This window comes from Melospiza georgiana, chromosome 16, assembly GCF_028018845.1.
Source record: "Melospiza georgiana isolate bMelGeo1 chromosome 16, bMelGeo1.pri, whole genome shotgun sequence".
Taxonomy (NCBI): Eukaryota; Metazoa; Chordata; class Aves; order Passeriformes; family Passerellidae; genus Melospiza; species Melospiza georgiana.
Genome location: NC_080445.1, coordinates 6146819 through 6166136, shown reverse-complemented (window position 1 = coordinate 6166136; position 19318 = coordinate 6146819). Strand labels below are relative to the sequence as shown.

Sequence of the window (19318 nt, the reverse complement as noted above, 5' to 3'; positions counted from 1 at the left end):
AGATAAAACTCAAATGTTGAAAAGGCTCAAGGAATAAACAGCTTGTGGGAGACAGGGAGATTCAGTTTACAGGCAGACACAATTTAGATGAAACCATACTTAACTAAATAGCCAATGTGCACTAAAGGTCACACTGATGAAAACAAAAACATGTTGTTTAGAGGAATTAGTTACTTTTTCACAGTACTGTCATTTTCACCTCTTGAAAGTCATGTAATTAACTACATCTAGTTGTTTGCATTATATTTCAAAGCCAGTCTCCCTTTCATTACAAAGCTCTTACACAAGGAGTTACAACATGTTTGACACAATGTTCTTTTACTGTAAAGTAAATTCAAACAACTTTAAGAACTCATTTAAGTAATTTGCAACTTTCGCCTCAGAGCTGTTCAGTTTCACCCTCATCTAACACCACAGGCCTTAGTTTTAGTAGAGCCAACACTAAGAAAATGTAGCCAAAATTTGCAACTTACAAATTCTACTGTGCCTTGCTAAAGGAGATAATGTGTTATTTTATCTATCCTCACTTGAAGCGCTGCAAACAGCTCCCCCAGAACTCCTTAAAAAACCACAGCAGAGTGTAACTTAAGTGATACACAGGGAACCACTTACCCTGCACTCACCCCTCGCTGCCATCAGCCGCGTAGTCAATGTCCATACAGCCTTTGTCCACGCTGATCTTGGTGAAAAAAGGTGGGAAAAGACAGAAAGCCTTGCTTCTGGCTCTGTAGCAAAATGTGTTTCTGTGACTGAGTACACCCATACCTGAAGGATCCAGTTGTACCTCTGAACCCTGCCACCACAGGGTCTCTCTAGGACAGCAAGTTTTGTCTCTACACAAAGGTGCAGAGCAGTCTATAGGATCATGATCCTGTTAGGTGTTTTGGTTTTGGAGGGGTTTTTTTGGTTTTTTTGGTTTTTTATTTTTTGGTTCATCAATCTGTTTTTTCCTGCTGGAAAGCCAGTGATTTCCCTTGTGCAAAACAGGGTGACACTAACACTGCATGGATGTGCTCCAGAGGAGTGCAAAGCACGGGACTCTGCAGAAGTGCCAGTGAGGGAACAGTGCTGGATGGAGCCTGGTGGGTAAGGAAAGAGTTTTTAAGGAAAGGAAATACTCTGATGTGGTTTAATTCAGGGAGAAATGGACTGCCACATTCAGCATTGAGATGATTCTGTGGAAAGGTGGTGGTGGGTCGGGGTAAGCACTTCATCTTTCTCAGTCCTACAGCCCAACTCAGCAGCTCTTGGAGCCCTGCTATGGACCGCAGAATCCAGGACAACGCTGGCCAAAGACAGAAATCCGAGTTCCTGCCTGATTCTGCCAGTTCTGAGCATCCGTGCCTGATCACCTGAAGAACCAGGAACAGCTCGTTCCTTCCTCCAGAGTGCCCTCGCTGTCGGAGCGCTGCCAGCAGCGCTCTCGGGGCTGCGCTGGCCCCATGGCCACCCTTCCATCAGCCCGCTGTGCCACCAGGCGCGGAGCCAGCAGGAGGGAGGGCAGCTCGCTGCCGGGTTATCAGCCCCGCTTGGGGGATCTCGGGGTGGGCAGGGGGGCAGCGGAGCGGCTGCCCGGGCTGCCCTTGCCGGGCGGGGCAGAGCGCAGCGGGCAATGAATGCGCCACGGGCGATGCCAGCCTTGGCACACGCACACACACACCGCGCTGCTGCTCCGCTGTGCTGCTCCTGCCGATCCCTCTCTCCTCTACCGCTTCTCTCCTTTCCCCCTTTATATATATATTTTTCCCCCCCAAACCTTTGTGGAACAGACGCCCTCTCCTTGCCCCAGTTGGAGCTGCAGTAGAATGAAAAGGAGGGGGGGGGGGTGGGAAGGAGGGAGGAGAGGAGGGAAAAAAACCCTCTTTTGGTTGAGGTTTTCCTGTTACTATCACTGTAGCGTTTATTTAGCCAATCTCCTAACTATGACGTGAGGAAGGCAGGAATCATGGCTCGCTCATAATATTTAACACACCCACTGAAAGCTGGAGCTGCAGAGCTACTAGTCCAACCAGTCTCCAGAATTCAGTGTAGCTGAAAGAGGTTTTCACTCTGCACCTGCCAAAGATCTCTCCCCCTTTTCCTTCTCTCCCCCCTTCTCTCTTCCATTCTCTCTCTCTTTAAAAGAAAGATCTGTAAGACCCAGCAGAGATCAAAGACCTCTTCGCTAAAAAGAACCTCTACTGATTTATATTAGTTTCTTTCCTCTAATCCTTCCTTCTCCCCCCTCTTTTTTTTTTTTTTTTTCCTGTGCCATATTTAACCTTTATGTTGCAGTTGTGCCATCAGACAGTTTTGCAGCCAAAAAAAACCAACTCAAGCCAAAGCACAAGCCCAGCTCGGATACAGCAGCCACCCAGACTCGATCTCAGTTGAACTTACTAATCTCTCCCAAGCACTGGACGCGATGGATGAAGAAACTGGAACCGCTCTAAGAAAATGATTTTCCAGCCAATGTTCTTAAAGAGTCTGAGAGAAGAGAGGGAGCGAGAGCGAGCGGGGAGCGCTTCTGCTGCATCACTGCTCAAATCCAAGGGAAAGGAGTCAGCGTTTCCAGCACAGCCAAATATTATGGATGATTTTTTTTCTTCTGTCGCCTTTCTGCACAGGTTTTCTTAATATTTTTCTTTTCCCCTTCCTCCTCCCCATTTTTTTTTAAATTTTATTTAATCGGCCACTGTGTCTGATGCCGGTTTCTCTCCGAGAGCCAGATTTCCCTGTTTGTTGTGATCCCTGTAATAAAAAGAGGGAGAAATCGTGAACAGATGGCTTTCTATATTACCATGCCGCTGGCATTGTTTTCCTGTTGATTTTAAAGGCTCGGTCCGGAGCTCCTTTTTTTTTTTTTTAATTTTTTTTTTTCTCTTTTATATTTTTTTCCCTCCCCCCTCCCAAGTTCTTGATGATACTGAGACATGAGGACCTATCGGGTTTAGCCTGTTTATTTCCCGGCGCCTATGGAGGTAACTTTATTGACTTGATCGCTCGCTTCCCGACCCGGGGGGGCTCTGTCCGCCGCCTCCCCTCCCTCCCCCTCCCCCGGTAATTCATCAGCCGCCCCGGCCATGAAAATGCTCCTGGTCCGCAAGTTCCGGGTGCTCATCCTGATGGTTTTCCTCGTCGCCTGCACCATGCACATCATGATCGACCTGCTGCCGCGCCTGGAGCGCCGCGGCCCCGAGAGCCGCCCGGGCTGCTCCTGCCCGCCGCCCGCCGCCGCGCCGCCCCGCGCCGCCGCGCCGCGCTGGCCCAGCAAGCACACGCTGCGGATCCTGCAGGACTTCAGCGCCGAGCCGGCCTCCAACCTCTCGTCGCAGTCGCGGGAGGCGGCGGCGGAGCGGGCGGCGGGCGGCGCGGGCGGCGGGGGCGCGGCGGCGGCGGCGGCGGCGGCGGGGAGGGCGCGGCGCTTGATCGGCCCCGGGGCGCCGCGCCCGCCGCCCCCCGCCGGCAACGCCGCCCCGCTGGCCGCGCTCTTCGAGCACCCGCTGTACCGCGCCGCCCTGCCCCCGCTGGCCGACGGCGACCTCCTCTTCAATGTCAACAGCGACATCAGGTTCAACCCGCGCGCGGCCGAGCAGCCCGAGTGGTGAGTGGGACCGCGGGTGGCGACGTGGCGTGTCCCCCTTGCGTGGGAGTGCGGGATTTAGGGTGTCGTGGCTTTAGGGTGGAAGCGGGCAGAGGGGTTTGGGGGTCACCGGTAAAAAGAGCAACCGTTCATATGCTCGTCCGGTTGTGTTCCTTCAGAAAATAAATGCCCTGAAATACAGAATAAACACAGAGCGTTTCGGGGTCACCAGGAAAAAGAGAAACCCTTCACATGCTCGCCCGGTTGTGTTCCTTGGGAAAATAAATGCCCCAAAATACAGAATAAGCACGGAGCGTTTCGGGGTCACCGGGAAAAAGAGAAACCCTTCACATGCTCGCCCGGTCGTGTTCCTTCGGAAAATAAATGCCCCGAAATACAGAATAAACACGGGAGCACGGCAGCGCTGGAGCGCTGAGGCCAGGGGGTCGGTCTGCCCCATCTGCAGCTGCAGCTGAGAAGGTGCTGCCAGAACGGTGTGAGGAAGAGGGTGAGCTCGCAGCGAGCCTTCCTCTCCAGCACCTTCCCAGTCTCCCACCCAGAGGTGAAGGGGCTGAGCAGTGAGGCCAGACAGTAATACATTAACTTTTGTCCAAAGCAGGCTCGAGTGCCACAAAGGCATTCATCCTGGCAGGTATTTCCGCTTTCAGGATCTGATCTGGGCTACATTTTTCATCCTCAATTAATTCCCAGTGCCCTGCACCTCCGCTGCTCTCCAGCCTTCAAAGCAGTCAGTTGCCTCTGTGAATCGTATGCCCTGTTGGCTCCTAAGAAATGCTGAGAAATTCAATGACTGAAAAATCAAAAGGGTTGTCTAATACAACAGCACCCTCTTCCAAACACACTGACATTGTAATGTTTAAACAGCTGCATTGTACCGTGCAAAAGCTCTGTCAAGCTGCAGAGCAGCCAGCATGATCTAAACCTTTAGAAAGAGAGGATAAATAATTCTGATTTCCGCCCTATGAGCATGTGAATTGTCCAGGCCCATTCCATCTAATAATCCTAACTGACTGTGAAGGGAAATAACCTGGAAAGCTTTGGGTTCTCTGAAAGAAAAAGAAAGTAAAAAAAAAGTCACAAATGCCTGAACATCTGGAGATGACTGTAAACACAGAGAACTCTGGATCAAAATATGGGTTAGTCTGTTCAGTGGGCGAAGAGTGAAATCAACATGATATCCACAATGCAGCTGCCTGTTGTACATATTTTCCTTAGTGGCTGCAGCCAAGGTTCGCAGAACTAAAGTGAATTTCAGAAGGTAGTGAACATTTTAGTTAATTCTTTGCTGTAGTAGGTTCCTACTGCTCAAGGAGGGGCAAGATCAGCCAATTCTTCTTTAGCAGCCAGTTCAGAGTGATGCAGTTTCTCTCATTATCCTTCTTTGAGAAGGAGCAGGGGAGGGGTGCATTGGGTACCACAGCTCAGGTTCTGCTGAAATCTTGGTTTTCTGCCCCATGTCCCCTGTTAAATAAAGGTTCAGGATGATGCTGATATTTGAGTCAGACCTGTAAAAGCTCTGTGCAGCATAATGCAACGTAAACACAAGGTAAAACTTGAGCTCTGTGTTTCTGCTATAGAAGGGCCTCTGCCCTTCTCAGTGATGCCTCTCTGAGTTCTGCTCCTAACTTTCATGGGTGCTAAGCCAGGCAGGATGAGGGGAAGTGGGAATCCATCTCCCCACTGGTCCCAGGTGAGAGAAGGCTCCTGGTGCAGGGAGGAACCCAGGATCTCTCTCCCTTCTGCAGCTCGTTGCCTTTCCAAGTTGTCACATTTTGAAGCCCTGTTTCTTGATGAGTGCTACAAACTGTAACATTACTTCTTTCTCCTCAACTTCTCAACTTTGGGTTTTTCTCTTGCTCTTTTTTTTTTTTTTTTTTTTTTTTTTTTTTTTTTTTTTTTTTTTTTTTGGTGTTAGGCAAAATGAAGATCATCATGAAGAATTTTTGCCAACTGGAGAGACCTCCATAGACTCCTACCCAAACTGGTTAAAATTCCACATTGGCATTAATCGGTACGAGCTGTATTCCAGACATAATCCTGCAATTGAGGCTTTACTGCAAGACCTTGTCTCCCAAAAGATAACCAGTGTTGGTATGTTTGGATATATGCTATTTTTTTATCATTATTTGCTCTTTGTTCAGGATGTCACTGCTGTTTGAGTATTGATATTTTGCATGGCTTCTCTCCAGCCTCCCTGCAACTTTGCTTTCCGACTTCCCTGCTCATTTTCCCTGCTAAACACAAAGAGATAATTCCAGCTCTGTATTACCTGAATAATTGCCAAGTCTGCCAGCAAGGCAAACCCCATTTGTGTCAGAGATCCTTTAGTCACGACCAGGCTGAAAGTGCCCTCTTCAGTTATTTAAAATAAATGCGCTGACAGAAACAAAAAGAAGGGGGAATGGCAGGAAGCAGACAGCAGCTAGATTTGTATTTCTGGCTGATTATTATTTACAAGGCTGTGCCAGGGGAGGAGAGGCTGCCCTGCAGTGGCTGCGGTGGCACCGCGGGCTCTGCGGCTGCAGGAGCTGCAGCTTCCCCAGGCATGGCAGGCAGCTCCAGGCAGGGCAGCCTCCTCGTGAGCAGAGCTCAGATCTGTTTGCTCTGCCTCTAAATCCTCAACAGGGATGTGCCCATGTCAGCCTGTGGCTCTGGTTAAACAAGGTGACACCGTTCAGGGCTTTTCTGCAGGGTTGTTTAATGGCAACGTGTGTCTTCTTGAATTAACTGTGTAGCTGCACAGGGAAAGAAATGTCACAACCTCAGATGAAAGCCCTGGGATACTAAACAAGCGCACACCCCGTGGTTTCCAGAGGCAGGGAGTTGCAGCACAGGCAGTGCTTTCCATCCAGCAGGCAGAAAATGGAGTTGCTTGTGCTGACCACAAAGTTGCAAAGTCCCTTTCAGAGGGATGAAATAGCAGGAGCTCTGTGAAAGTGCTGATGGTGTGCTGGCACCGTGGGATGAGGTCAGCAGGTCTTTAACCCTGCAAGGCAAAAATTCCCCTGGCTTCAGCAGGAAACGGTCTGGGCAAGAATAGCTCAAGCAGCCCGAAGGTTTACAGTTTCCATTGTGTGAATCACAGCAGCTGCTGAGCAGGAATAAAGGAGATCCTTGGTCATCAGCAGTGGGCTGATTTAGCTGGTTGGGATGGAGTAGGTGTAAAGTGCAGGATGCCACAGGAGACCTTCAGCCCAGTGAATCTTGGCTGTGCTCAGTGCACAGCTCTGCTGGAGCAGCACTTTGAATAAAGCATTTGCGGTACCCGGGTGCCATCCCACATGTTGGATTCAAGGGTCCAGTGGACTTGTAGCTCAGGAAAGAGGACAAACAGGTTTATTAACCTGTGATGGGTTTTCTGTCCCCAAAAGTCTGGATCAGGTTCATTAGGGGGTCGTGTTTGCCCATTAAGCCCATTATGTGTTTTCCCTTCCCCAGCTCAGAGGTGACACTGCGGGTAGCAGCAGACTGCCCATGCTCCTCTGTTCTGCACTGGAGGGTGATGAGGGCACTGTATGGACACAACCTGGGTCATTTTCCCCCAGACACAGCCCTCACCTTTCCTGACCTTACACCTCAATACCCACCAATTTTTGGAATATTAGTGGTACATGCAAATGGGGATTGAGCCAGCCCTTGGTAACATGTGAGTGAACATTGCTCCTTGGGCACATCCACAGATGCAGCCTGTGCCCATCCCTGTCCCCACACAGAGGCTGTCCCCAGAGGGCAGAGGTGATGCCAACAGAGCCATCCCTTGAGGTTTGCACAAAGAGCACTGTCTGCAGCAGTTTGTACCACATGGCTGCTGAGTACTGATCTTTGCTCAGCTCCCCAGCAGTCCAGAGCTCAGCTGCACTGTCTGTGCAGGAGGAGAGGTCTGCAGCAAACCCAGCAGTGTGCTCGAGCCATGGAGTCTGTCCATCCTGCAGAGCAGGGGGTGGCTGAGGTGGATTAGGGACATAAAAGCTGGGAAAAAGGGAGATAAGAGCAAAAATAGTAGTTTAGTGCTCACTCTTCACTTGATCTTCTGGACTTGGTGTTCACTTGTATTTCTGGGCATGTGGCTTCACCTCTCCCTGCTTCAGCTGGCCCAGCAACAAAGAATTATTATCATAAAAAATGGGAGTGAGATCCTGACCCTGGTGACGACAGTGGAAGTTTCTGCCATTGGCTTCCCTGGGGCCATGATTTCACCTAATGTGTCATACAGATGTACCATGGGCTTTCCATTAATTCTGATCTTGATGGAGCTTTCTGATCAATAGGGGGAAAGGGCCATGGGAGCACAGGGGAAGATTTATGGTTGCTATTAGCAAGTCCCTTTGGGATTGTCTCTGTTAATGTTTGAACAAGGCTCTTAAGAGCATGGTAGGGCCTCTTATGCCTCTAACAAAAACACAGAGCCATGGTTTCTAGCAATGAATCAGGATCATTTCCATAAATTAAACCACAAGATGTATTTGGTGGTGTTGTTGGCCGCTATGGGAACTGACAGGGAATGATTCCTACACATAAATCCCAATCTAAAATCAAGTATATGGAAATGGGAGGAGACTTTTGCCAATATGGAGATGCCAGGATCTGAATTTTGGTGTTAGCATACACTGCCTGACCCTGTGGGGATCCAGGAGCTTTGTCAGCTTGCGAAGAAATAAAGAGCATATTGCTAATACACATTTTTTAATTACTTTTTGCACAATGCAACTTCTCTTATGTTGCAAATTCTTTGGATGTTTAAAAATACATGTTTTAAAGTAATTCCTGCCAGTTTTCAGCTTTACTGCAGAACAGCAGAGGGATTCAAAAGCATGTAAGCTGATTAATAAAGAGTAATATTTTTGACCAAAGGACATTTATAGGGCTGTTACATTCTTTGCATATTCCTGCTTATCTTCTAATTAGCCTTGGTGGTTTTTTTCCTTATGGTCAATTTTTGCTGGGTTGTTTTTTTTCTTTTCAAGGCAGCTGGAAAGATGTCAAGTTAGGAGTATAAAATAAATTGAAACCTTGATAATGCCTGGTCTTCAGGCTCCTTTTAGCAAGCAGGACAATTAAATATACAGGGTTACATGCATTAGGTGAAATGGGATATGGCTTTATCCAGTTTCTTGCCAGTGTTCAGATTTACTCTGGCTCTAATAGAATTAGATAATTTGCCTGATACCTGCAGTAATTAGATCCAAGCTGCAGCAGAGCAGCATTCCTGGCCACGCTGTGATTTCTCTGCTCACCCTGCATTATTTATGGGGGGGAGTGGGGAGCAGGCTGAGCCCCCACATCTGCCAGCACCACTCACACCCCTCTGCCGTGTGCACTGGGGGTTCAAAATGAAAACGGTGACAGAAGCAATTCCCAGGAGCAGGGAGCACCAAGGTGACATTTTTCTTGATGTTGAAGTTTAAATGGAACAAATCCCTGGATGGGAGGGAGCATCCCATCCCATCCCTTCCCATCCCATCCCATCGCATGCAGCTCCCACAGTGACACCTAGAGCTGGTCCGGGAAAGGACAGGGTTACCCCGGCCTGGGCTGGGATTGTTTCTGTCCCCTGCATCTATATATACACATATTTCCTATTCATTTCGTTCAGCATAAAGGGATAGCTCTTAATTTGATTTAATTCACCGAAAATTTCCTCTTGCCATAAATAGGAGCCTAGAGAGAATTGTTTTTCCACTGAGCACTGAAGCCTGGCTTTCAGAAGCACATGCACAGGCAATTGCACATTTCCTTTGCCTTTCATAGCTGCTTATTGCATGCATAAATAACCATAGTTAGCTATTTTCTTGCATATTTACAAGATGTCTGTGCATAATTGTGGCAGCACTATCAGCAGTTTAGCACCAGCTCTGGCATGGGGCATTGGAGGGGCACTGTGGGCTTGGTCTTGCTGTCCAGAGATTTTTATAGACTTTGTAATTCCTCTGAGGAGCTGGGACTTATTTTTTTATTCTTTTTTGATTCTTTAATTCTGTGGTTGTAAAGAGAGCTGACTACCTGGCTGAGGTAATTTGTGAATCTGTGATGCCTTCACTTTGTGCAGGCAGTAATTAGAAAGCAAGTGTGTGAGATTACTCACACTGGGAATAAAAGCTGCAATTACCTGAGGTGGACTCTGCTTCAAGGCAGGGAGAGAAAAGAGAAAAGGGAGTGACAAGACTCTAAATATTGAACGTAAATTCTGGCTCTAAAGAAAATCGTGAGCATCTCATCCAAAGGAAAGGAAGAAGTGCTTTCGAGAACTTGTGAGAAACAATGAAATGTAGCATCTTTGATTTACTGCTTAGGGAAACAATGAATCTGCCAAGAGTCAACAGACTGATTTAATGTACAATTCCAGATGAAAGGAGAGGACTTTAAATGTACAGCAAAGCCTTAGAATAATTTCACAGAGCTCTTCCCCTGCAGAAATCTTTCACTTTCTCCACTAAAAGTCAAAAAAAGTCCTTTAAAAACAAGTTAGCAGAATTGGCCAAGCAAGGACAAACTAAGAGATGATGAGGGCTTGAATTTATTGTACAGGGCCATGTCTCCAGCCTGGGGCAGAGCATTACTTGTTAAAGCCAATCAACATGTTTATGTTAAATTTAAGCTTGATCTATAAATAGGAATCCAAAATGGATCTGAGCATCCTCTGTTTCAGATGTTAACTGCATCCCAGGCTGTGACTGCATCTCACCTCTCAGGCATTAGCCCTGCATAATTAAATACATTTTAAAATGTTTGTTGGCTGCTGACCAAAAGAATCAGGCAAAGTTCAGAGATCCTGTTGGGACTCTCTCTCTCTCTATCAGAAAACCATGTGGTTTGGACAGGCTGGTAGCATCAGGGCTGCCATGCAGCAAAGCAGAGGAGGTGGAAAGCCAGAAATGGAAATGGAGGGGGATTTTTCCCCTTGGCAGGCTTGATCCAAAGTCTGCCAGAGAAAACAGAAGGAATCCCACCTATTTCACTAATCTTTGGACAAGACTCTAATCCCAAACATTCAAGCAAAAAGATATCTCAGGGAATTTTTTGCAAAGCCTCCTGAAGTTAGGAAGATTTCTGATCACACCCTAGAGCCCTTACACTGGGTTAACAGGAAAGGTTAATGCTGCTTTCCATTTCCTCCTATTTGGAGGGAAAAGAGAGGCTTTGAATTGCCTGAAGATGAAAAGTAATGATGGCATTGGGATTTGTTTTTAGCAGTGTGCCAGTACATCCAGGAGCTGTGTGATACTTGATTTGAAGTACCTGCTGTGAGCTAGCAGGTTTATAAAGCCTGTACAGAGCTGTTTGTGACCTATGGTGTTACAGTATATTAAAATACTTCAAAAAAAAAAAAAGGTGAATTTAGAGTGTGACTAGTGGTTCCTTTGGATCCAGCACAGCCTTGTGTTGCAAGGCTTTTGTAAAAATCCCTGGGGCTGCTGATCACAGATGTGACAGACTGCAGTGGTGCAGCGTCCTGCTCCCCTTGGAGCATGGGGTGTGCTGCTCCTGGGGGCTGTGCATTCCTCAGGAATGGCCTGTGGGCAGCAGATAAAGGCACCAGGATGTCTCCAGATGAGCAAATGATGTTTGTTTGGGACAAACCTCTGGAAGATGACAGGCCACAATGGCCAGAGGGACATGTTTAGGAAAGGGAGGAGCACAGCTCAGAAAAGCATAGGAGAGCCAGTGTGCAGGTGTGATGCTAAATTAGGACAGGGGAAGTGATCTGACATAGACTGGATCATCTCCAGTGACATCTGCTCTTGTCTGGCATTGCCACCCCCTAAATTTGGGCACCCTGGGTTGCTCCAAGGCTGGAGTTTGCAGGTGCAGCAAGGTACAGCAAGGTTTGCAGATACAGCAAGGGCCTTGTCAAGCTCAAAGGAACAGTCCAGGCTTAGGTGTTCCCCTCTCTGCAGGGATTACATGTTAAAATCCAGCTTGGATGTGGAGGGTGGCCTTGCCTCAGCCCCAGCCTGGCCAGCACAGATGTGACACTGGAAGAGCAGACAAAGTGGGAACAGCTGCAGTGAGTCTGGGCAATGGGGGAAGCCAAGATGCAACTCTGGCATTGAGGGGAAGTAAAGATGGAGCTCTGGCACTGGGGGGAAGCCAAGGGGCAGCTCTGGCATTGGGGAGAAGCCAAGATGGAGCTCTGGCACTGGGAGAAGTTAAGGTGGAGCTCTGGCACTGGGAGGAAGCCAAGGGGCAGCTCTGGCATTGGGGAGAAGCCAAGGTGGAGCTCTGGCATTGGGGCATTTTCCATGCTCCATGTGGGTTCCACCCTGCCCTGCCCTAAAGCACAATGGGACACAGTCCCCACTCTGCTTTCAGAGTTCCAAAGCATCAGTGGAGGAGCCAGCAAAACTTGTGTTGGGGTGAAGCCACTGGTGCAAGCAATTGAGGCAATACAATAAGGTGGATCTAAAAAGATGAGGGAGATGCTTTTGTCTTACTTCAGCTCAGTTCCTTCTGACAGGAAAGCAGGCTTTTGTGTCTCATGGAAGAATTATTCTGAATTGTTAATCTTCTTCATGCTTCTCCCTGCTTGGTGATGACATCCTTGCTGTTGAGTTTGGCTGCTAACAAAATCATTATCTGTTGAGTGGCTTTAATTAGCTGAGAAACCAGTCCTTTGAGTATCTGAAGCTCTGTGCCTAGAGAAGGGTGTGCTGGAACTTCCTTTTTTTTCCCCTCTTTGCATTGCTGTGATGGCATGGGGGTTAGATTAGTGGATCTTTAGAGTCCTTTCCAACCCAGACCATTGTGTAATTCCATGTTTCCAGCTCCAGCTGCCCATACTAACCAGGGCTGTTTCCAGAGTGCACAGATGGCTCCAGGGCACCACAGGCAGGGTATGGGCTGGAAAGTTTCTGCTTCTCATTGTCCTCAGGCCCTGAGCTGGGCATGAAAAATGCCTTGTGCTCCTCCTGCCCTCAGGTGCAGCTCAACTGACCTGTCCTGCACAGAGGGGGGAGTTTAATCCAGGAAATCCCTCTGCTTCTGCTTTACCCGCTCAGTGCAAATTGCTTAATGCCCTTTAATTTCTAATTATTTATTTGTTCCTCTGGGATAAAGTGGAAAGGCGAGAGAAGGCTGGGATCAGCAAAACAGCAGGAGAGGAGGGATTTTATTCTAGGAGAAGTGTAATTACACTGACCAGATTTGCATAGCATTTTGTTGCAAAAATATAGGTTACAAGTGCTGAAAGTGAGCTGATGAACTATCAGTGATAAGGCTCAGAGATGAGTAATTAAAAAGATGTGCAGCTAATGGCATTGGTTAGAGAAAAAACATGTACAGCTGCATAGGTGGAACAAGGGCAACCCTCAGCCAGAATTTACAGAGCAAGATAACTTGACATTTATGTAGTTCTCCAGTTGACATGGCTTTTGTCAGAACTGCAAAGAAAGGGATTGATTATCTGATGATTCCTAGACAGCATCTTTAAAAGACTGACTCATCCACACAGCCCTGCTGGCCTCCCCAGCACAAAGGTGCATTTAGGAGTCAGGCTATAGGTCATTTCATTTATTAGGAAGCTTGTGATTGAGGCAGCAGAAAAGCACCTGTTTTCTGAAGCTTATGTTTATCTTTTTTAAGTAGCCTTATCATCAAGCAAAATGCATTTTTATGAATTCTTATATATGTTATTTAAAAAATCCTAATTTTAAAAACACTATAATCCAGCTGTTACTGTGTCATTGTCCAAGTGTTTCAGAACGGTATGAATGAGTATCAAATTCCCATTAACTCCCAGCTGGGAGATGAGCAAAGTCACTGTCCTTGTCACCTTCGCTGTCCTCCTGTGCCCTCCCAGCCAGGCCAGGCTCTCATGCATGAACCACCTTAGGATCCCTGAAGGTGATGGCTGGGCTTGGCTACATTTCCATTGTGCACAGAGGAGGGGAATTTACATATATCTGCTGCTCAGGAACAGTTATTAAAATCACAGCAGAGATCAGAGATTGCCACAGTATCTGCTCATACTTTTAATTAAGGAGCTGTCTGCTGTGCACTGGGCTGTACACCCCAGCTGCAGCTGCCTCTGAGAGAGCCCCATCTCCTTCCCCAGTGTGAGTCCCTTGTTAAAAGGGACTGCAAAAGCAAGAGATGGAGAAAACAAGACTCCAATTCTCTGCTCCTATGGGTGCTGTTCATCTGGGATGCTTATGGAGCCCATGATGGCCAGAAAAAGGCAAAAATTGTCAGTAAATACAATCCCTGTTTAGTCCTGGACAGCACACAAAGCCCTTCCAATTCTCTGCTCCTACGGGTACTGTTCATCTGGGGTGCTTATGGAGCCCATGATGGCCAGAAAAAGGCAAAAATTATCAGGAAATACAATCCATGTTTAGCCCTGGTCAGCACTCAATGCCCTTCCCTCTACTCTGCTGAATAATCTACTGCCCAACTGGGGTGACCCCGATCACTCTGATGCCACAGTGCTGAACTGATACAGAGAAAACCAGATATGGTTTGGTTTCCAGGAAAATGAGTGTCAGTAGATCCACATGTCTCATTTTAAAGCTGTTTTGTGTTTTTCCCCCACAGCAATGAAATCAGGAGGCACCCAGCTGAAGCTGATCATGACATTCCAGAACTATGGACAAGCATTGTTCAAACCAATGAAGTAAGTTAAAAAAGCCTGTGATTTAAAGTGGAATTGTGGCGGAGCAGCCATTTTCTCAGCTGTTAAATTTTGCTGTAGGATCTCCCAAGGTTAATGTGTCTGCTTCCTGAGCCTTGCTGCTGAGCCTGGAGCTCCAGGGTCTGTTGATCCCTTGTCCTGCTAGACTGGTCTTGGGAAGAGATGCTGAGGAGGCTTCAGAGACATTACAGTCTTCTCAGGAATGTGATTCACTGTGATCTCTGTGAAATCTCCTGTCATAAATACAGGATGTTTTCAGCATTTCTATCTTTTGTGAACTTATTCCATAGGTCTGAGATTTATCTAGTGTCAGTGCTCCTCTGGAGCATGGCCAGACAAGAGAGATGATTCAGAACAGCTTTGGGAAGAGCTAAAGAGTATTTGTCTGATAAATTAGAATTTAATCAGTTGATTTATTGTTGTTTGCATTAAAGAGTTGTATTAGTCATTTCATTGGGTCTATGCTGAGTCTGTGAAAATGAGTTTATCCAAGAGTGGTACTGCAAGGTAATGACTCTGGAGAGAAAGGGAGGGACCAGGATTGTGCAGCCTTGATTTGTGCCTGCCTGGATCCCATTGAGATGAGAGAAATTATTCAGATATAAAACAGACTCCTGAATCCTGACCTGTGTGTTTGTGTTGTAAGGAAAATGACTCTGTGCTTGTTGTAGAGGGTTTAGCAAAGACCCCCAGGGCTGCAAAGTGTTTAATGGAGCTATTCAGAATCTGTGTCATGGGTACCACTGGAATCATCAATTCATTTCCTTTTTCTGTTCCCACTGTAGGGAAGTTCAGTTAATTTCCTCTAAGATGATCCATAGAAAACTAGAGTAGCTGAGAATGGGAGGTCTGGAATATGTGAGCTGTAGTGGGGAGCACAGCTCAGGGGGGAACTGCTGGTTAAAGACTGAGAAATTCCCTGTTCCACAACAGATTTTGCTGTAGATTGACTTCAGACAAGTACAGATTTGATTTGATTTTATTTGACTGCCAGAAGGGTCAAAAAATTGGCTTGATCTTCCTTCAACCCAAGTCTGAGCAGGAACCCTCCCTATGTGCCTCCATCCTGGGAATCACAAGAAAACCCTGTGACCTTCCAGAGAGCACAAGGCATTTCTGCAAAGGCCAAGTGCCTCTGTGTCATTTCCCAAATGGCACACAAATCTCTCCACATTTCCAGGGGATTGCTGGCTGCCTGGGAGAGGCTGGAGGAAGCACAGATGATACTGGCAGCTCAGAGGGAAGGTGGTAGCAGAGAGCATCTGCTCCAGCACCTGCCCTTCCTCTCCCTGTGCTCTCCCTGAGGGTTTAGATCACCAGGGCATGAGCCCATCCCCTTTATCTGCAGGTTTGATGCATATAGGCACAATTCCAAATAATTTCTTGTCCCACATGCAAAATCAAGAGCTGGGGGGATTATTCAGGCTGCCTTTGAGTATTTGGCAGAGTCGTGGTTGCACTGTTGGCTTTTCACAGTGTGTGCTATGCTCCTTGTGCATCTCCTCAGATGCAGATAATCTCAGCCTTTGTCATTGCTATGACATTGTGATTCTGGGAGTGCTAATGAGGTCAAATCAAAATACTGCACACTGCACAGCCCCAGCAAGATGATGGATGACAACAGAGGTGTAGCCACGTTCCTGTGTAGAAGCAATTACTACCACCTACTAGAACAAAACCAGAAAATGATGATGTCTTAATCATTCCCTTGGCTTGATTTGAGGGGCAGCAACCCCCTCTTTTCTCACTGCTCTCTGCAGTGCATAAACCCCTGGAAGGAGCACTCAGCAGCTGCTTTCCAGGCAGAGCACCTTCCAGGAGCAGCACTGCTGCAATTGTGCTGAGTGGGGCTGAGCACATTAGTGGTTTGGAATGAGGGTGTTTGCAGGCATTTGTCTTCACTCTGATAACAGGGAACAGGGAGCCAGATGCTCAGCTAGCATAAATCTTCCCAGCTCCTTTGGCATCCGGTCCCACTGGCCTCTTTCTCCACCTTATGGACTGTGGTTGATGAAGTTCTTGGAGAGGTTTGCAGCATCATTGCTTTATACAGAAATAAGCAGCCTAGAATGAAATAAAGAAAATATAAAAAATAAAAAAAACAGGCTTTAAGTCTATGAGACTTATGCTTGTAGGATCTTCTTAAGGTCCTTGAAGCTTCCATGATGTTTCTTGTGCTTTCTCTTTTCTATAGGGTACCCTTTTTATCCAGACTTCACAAAACTGGATATTCCTTCCCAGGACAGAGGCTGTAGGTAGCTCAGAGACATTTTTGCTCATCAGGGCTGGCAGACAATTTTTTTCTAAGTAGTTTAGAGCCATGAAATGTCATCCTGGCTACTTCTGAGATGAGCTCATTGAAGGAAGCTATTGGTGGGTACTCAGTTTGTCTCCACCTGGTGCATCCTACACATTTCACTTGTTTCTGTGTTATCAGCTCTGTGGCTTTTCAAAGCAGCAGAAATTACATTTTTTTTCCTCATGACTTGATAAGCCTCTTCAGACAAGCAACCTCCTTCCTGAACCCCAGGTAACACAACTATTAGATAGGGCTGAGTGTGGGATTTGAAGCCTGATCCCAAGGAATGTTGATAATCCAGAGTTTCCCATCCTGTCTGAGATCTCAAATACTGAAAGCTGCTGCTGTGAGGTATTCTGTAGACATGAGGCCAGTCTCATGCTCAGCTTTGATTTGTTTTGCTGGAATTGCCTGGAAAGCTGTTTTTGCCACACAAAGCTGTACTCAGCGCCTTCCAACTGAATTAATACCTGTTGGGGTGGCAGTGCAGCAGATAGCACAGACCATGCCAGCCCTTCCCTGACACAGCTGGGCATCTGCTCATGGAAGGGGAGCTCTCCAGACCTTTGGCAGTGCCTTCCACAAGGCAGCCACAGCAAAATGTGCTCCCTGGAAAGCTGCTGAACACACTGCAGAGCTCCTCTGCCCTTTCCCAGCCTCCCAATTCCACTCTGAATTTATCCAGGGAGCAAGCCAGCTCCGGAAGAGCCCAGGCAGAATTTGGAAATGGGGAAATGCGGATCAGCCTTTGGCATCTTTTGTGCTCTGTGTCTGACATTAACTGACAGCTCTTCATCTGGTCATTGATTCAGGCTAGTGGAGCAAATGAGGGAAGTGTAGCAGTCAGGGAAATGTGATAGCAGTAAATAAAGCCTGATCAGCTGCAATTATTTTATTTATCCATGGCTCTGCATCTTCATTTCTGAAATAATTGCCCATAAAGTATTGCAGAAGAAGCCAAATCTATTTATAAATCCTATGGCCCAGTAATAATAATTCCAAATGCATGATAGAAAAAGCACGTACTTGCTAAAACTCCAGGGAAGATTTAATGTATTTGCAATGTATCTTACAGTTAATGTGTACTTTTATTTAGCTCCTAACAGTTCAATCATACAAAATTATTACCATATGGGACAGCAAAAAAATAGCAACCTCCCCTCCTCCCATGATTAGTGTATCTAACTGTACTAGTACTGTACATACAGCATTATAAAATTTATTTCCATGACTGCTGATATCTGCAGTTGCAACTTTCTGTATGACTTATCAGGCAGGGATGGGTAAAGCCATAAATGTCAAAAGATTTTTGCCTCACTTGTCCAAAGGAGCATTTGTAGCTTTGTAGTTTTATTTGGTTTCCCTTTGTTTCTGCTGGCTTGTGGAGTTAAATAGCTGGCTCAGCCACAAAACCAACACACCATTTTTTTTCCTCCCAAGGCTTTATTCTTGAAGAGGGAAATTCTGCTCCAGCAGAGCCAGTGTTAGGATTCCTATTGCACACAGTGGTGCCAGGATTTTGAGAGAGGTTTTTACAGTTCCTTATGGAAAAGCCAAATAGGATCAGATAGAAAATTATACCTTGTTATTGGAGTTGAGAGAAAAATGTCCTATGGTCTGTGTTTAGGAATGACATCTCTCATTCCCATTTTTATAGACTGCATTGTACAAATGCGTGCAAGGGGTATTCATTATAAAATCTTTGAGGCTTATTTGTTCCATTCAAAGAAATACTACTGTATCTAGTGAACTCAGTTTTGACTGAACACATAAAAGCCAGTTCTGTTCCAACTTTAGATTTTACTTGATATTTTTAACATCTTCTTTCTTTTCTTCTGATTTTGCAAGTCACAGAACAGGATTAGAAAGAGCCACGTGACTTTTCTTCCAGTTGATGAAGTTTGCAGTTGAAGTCTTTAATAAAGTAGAGCCAATTAGTCTCAGGGGGATAACAGGCCAGAAAAGGATTTTGGGGTGGTGAAATGCAGTCCCCTTGAATCATGAGCATTCATTAACTGATCAAACACTGCTGACTGTGTTATTTGAGACTTTGACTCTCACTGTCCCTCCTGAAACTTGCTGCTGTGGAAATAATGCTGCCCATGGGAGCATCTCCATGCTCCTGCAGCCTTCAGAGCCCTGACCCATCCCACAAAACTGGCTGGTAGCCACAGACTGGGGCAACCTGCTTCTCTGCTGGCACAAGCACACTCACCTTCAGTGCTGTGATGTTCCTGTAGCTATCTCATGGCTCAAAGACACAGCTGGGCTGAGAACAAGCAGCCAAAGTCATGGACAAGCTAATACTGTCCCTCAGGGGTGTGGATGTGACACCTGGGGATGTGCTTTAGTGCTCAGCACCGTGTGCTGGATATTGATTTGGGAGCTGGGCTTGGCAGTGCTGTGTTGGTGGTTGGACTCAATGATCTTAGGGGTCTCTCCCATTGTAAATGAGAATATGATTCTGTGACTTTTTGTTTCAATTGGCAAAGCACAGCTTTTCACTGGCTTTTAGATGTCATCCATAGAGTGGCAAAGGATTAGCAACATTCTTCAAGTTTCTCTTTGATTTGCTTTCAGGACTGTTCAACAAATAATGCATCCTTTGATAGGGATATTAAACAGTCCAAACAATCCCTGTAAAACAAACAACTGTTAATCACTTTCATTTCCCACAGTTCTATTCCCTGTCTGAAGTTGTGGCTGTTGTACCTGGGAAGTGCAGCCTCCAGGCTTGATTATCATATCAATTAGGGTGCTGTAATCCTTCTGCACTGGTGGCACTGCTTCCAAGCCAGAGGAGTTGAAA

The 19318-nt window shown here is 46.6% G+C and overlaps 1 protein-coding gene across 1 annotated transcript in view; it reads left to right on the top strand.

The window, feature by feature from the left end:
• Window positions 1-1869: 1869 nt before the first annotated feature.
• Window positions 1870-19318, top strand: part of FAM20C (FAM20C golgi associated secretory pathway kinase) — a 56346-nt gene continuing 38897 nt past the window's right edge. Inside the window, exons 1-3 of the mRNA XM_058035765.1 lie at window positions 1870-3583; window positions 5499-5674; window positions 14114-14192. Coding sequence (XP_057891748.1) covers window positions 3063-3583; window positions 5499-5674; window positions 14114-14192 — 776 coding nt within the window. The 5' untranslated portion in view covers window positions 1870-3062. The remainder of the gene's footprint in view (window positions 3584-5498; window positions 5675-14113; window positions 14193-19318) is intronic.